Source organism: Frankliniella occidentalis, unplaced genomic scaffold, assembly GCF_000697945.3.
Source record: "Frankliniella occidentalis isolate FOCC.00 unplaced genomic scaffold, Focc_3.1 Scaffold5354, whole genome shotgun sequence".
Classification (NCBI taxonomy): domain Eukaryota; kingdom Metazoa; phylum Arthropoda; class Insecta; order Thysanoptera; family Thripidae; genus Frankliniella; species Frankliniella occidentalis.
The window spans coordinates 1-1,192 of record NW_026272396.1 but is presented as its reverse complement, the minus strand read 5'-3'; the positions used below and the strand labels follow the sequence as shown (position 1 = coordinate 1,192).

Genomic DNA, 1,192 nt, shown 5'->3' with positions numbered 1-1,192 from the left:
AGAATTTTTTCTTTTTTAAAAATGTTTTGGAGTGTGCACAGTGATATTTTGGAGTGAAGTACCCCACGCCCAGGTCACGGCCGAAGCCGTCGGGACTTGGCGCCCCGGCGCTAAGGAAGTGAATGACGCCCCCCGCCCCGCCTACCCGCGGTTGAAGATCTCCTTGTAGGGCGAGCTCTTGGCCAGGGTCGCCGCCGTGACGAAGGCCGGGTTGAGCTCCACCTCGGACAGGCTGCACTTCTCGTCGTCGCTGAACGTGTTCTGGATGGGCGTGTACAGCGAGGAGTCCTCCGAGTAGAAGGCGAAGCCCCCCCGGCGCACTCGCCGCACGCCGTCCGACACCGAGAAGAAGCCCCCCTCCGGCCAGGCGGGCAGGATCTTGCCGCGGTAGAGCTGCGCCGTGAGGGGGTCGGCCGAGCTCTGCGGACAGTCCGACCCGGTCAGGAATAAGGACGAGAGGGGTACTTCACTATAAATTCAAATGTACACAGATTTTTATAATTTTTCTTGATGTATTCCCGATTTCTTCCTGATTTTTCCTGATTTTTTGTTGGAGGGAGAACACTGATTTTGTGACTCGCTGACTCACCGGGAAGACGGCCCTGTTGTACGAGTAGTCCTCGAGGCCCACCTTGAGCGGGCTGCGCATGAGGTCGTGCACGGTGCGGATGGTGCGGGGGATGGGCGTCAGCAGCGAGGTGACGATGGCGGACGTGTAGAAGCTCTGCAGCATGACGGACAGCAGGAGGCCGGACAGGAGCACTGCGCGCCCCGACACCAGCCTGCTGTCCAGCGCGCTGCCTGTCCGGAGCACGTGGGTCCCTGTCTCTCAGTCTGCTCGGCAACGCGGCGTCGTGGACTTGCTAATCGTCCGCACCTTGTTGGCTCAGGACGCCCACGACCACGACGGCGGCCTCCGAGAGCGCGCCACCCTCCGCGCCGACGGCCGGCGCCGTCTCGCAGCGGCGCACGGCCCCGAGCACGGCGCACGCGGCCACCGCGGCCAGCCCCACCGCCGCCCAGGTGGCCGGCGCGAAGGGCTCCGACAGGGCCTTGTAGGGCACGAGCAGGCGCGGGTGGCGGAAGATGAAGCACGTGCTGCGAGAAGGGACATCAGTATTGGTACACTTCAGCACAACTACTTCTAGCGCCTGCCAGTGAGGCGATACCGTCCCGTTGAGCAGCGGAGCGA

At 63.2% G+C, this 1,192-nt stretch overlaps 1 protein-coding gene across 1 annotated transcript; it reads right to left on the bottom strand.

Annotated features, from left to right (window-relative positions):
• Window positions 1-39: 39 nt before the first annotated feature.
• LOC113209339 (ionotropic receptor 75a-like) lies at window positions 40-967 on the bottom strand. The gene is made up of 2 exons (XM_052276994.1): window positions 590-967; window positions 40-420 (listed from the first exon to the last, which is right to left on the bottom strand). Exons 1-2 carry the CDS (start codon window positions 731-733, stop codon window positions 142-144), a joined length of 423 nt encoding a protein of 140 aa, XP_052132954.1. The 5' UTR covers window positions 734-967; the 3' UTR covers window positions 40-141.
• Between the last annotated feature and the right edge of the window lie 225 nt (window positions 968-1,192).

What these genes read in the sequence shown, in the direction of transcription:
- LOC113209339 (XM_052276994.1), bottom strand. Translation starts at nt 733, where the DNA reads ATGCTGCAGAGCTTCTACACGTCCGCCATCGTCACCTCGCTGCTGACG. An exon ending in ACAACAGGGCCGTCTTCCCG is followed by an intron (nt 421 to 589) that starts GTGAGTCAGCGA and finishes GACTGTCCGCAG; the next exon opens with AGCTCGGCCGACCCCCTCAC.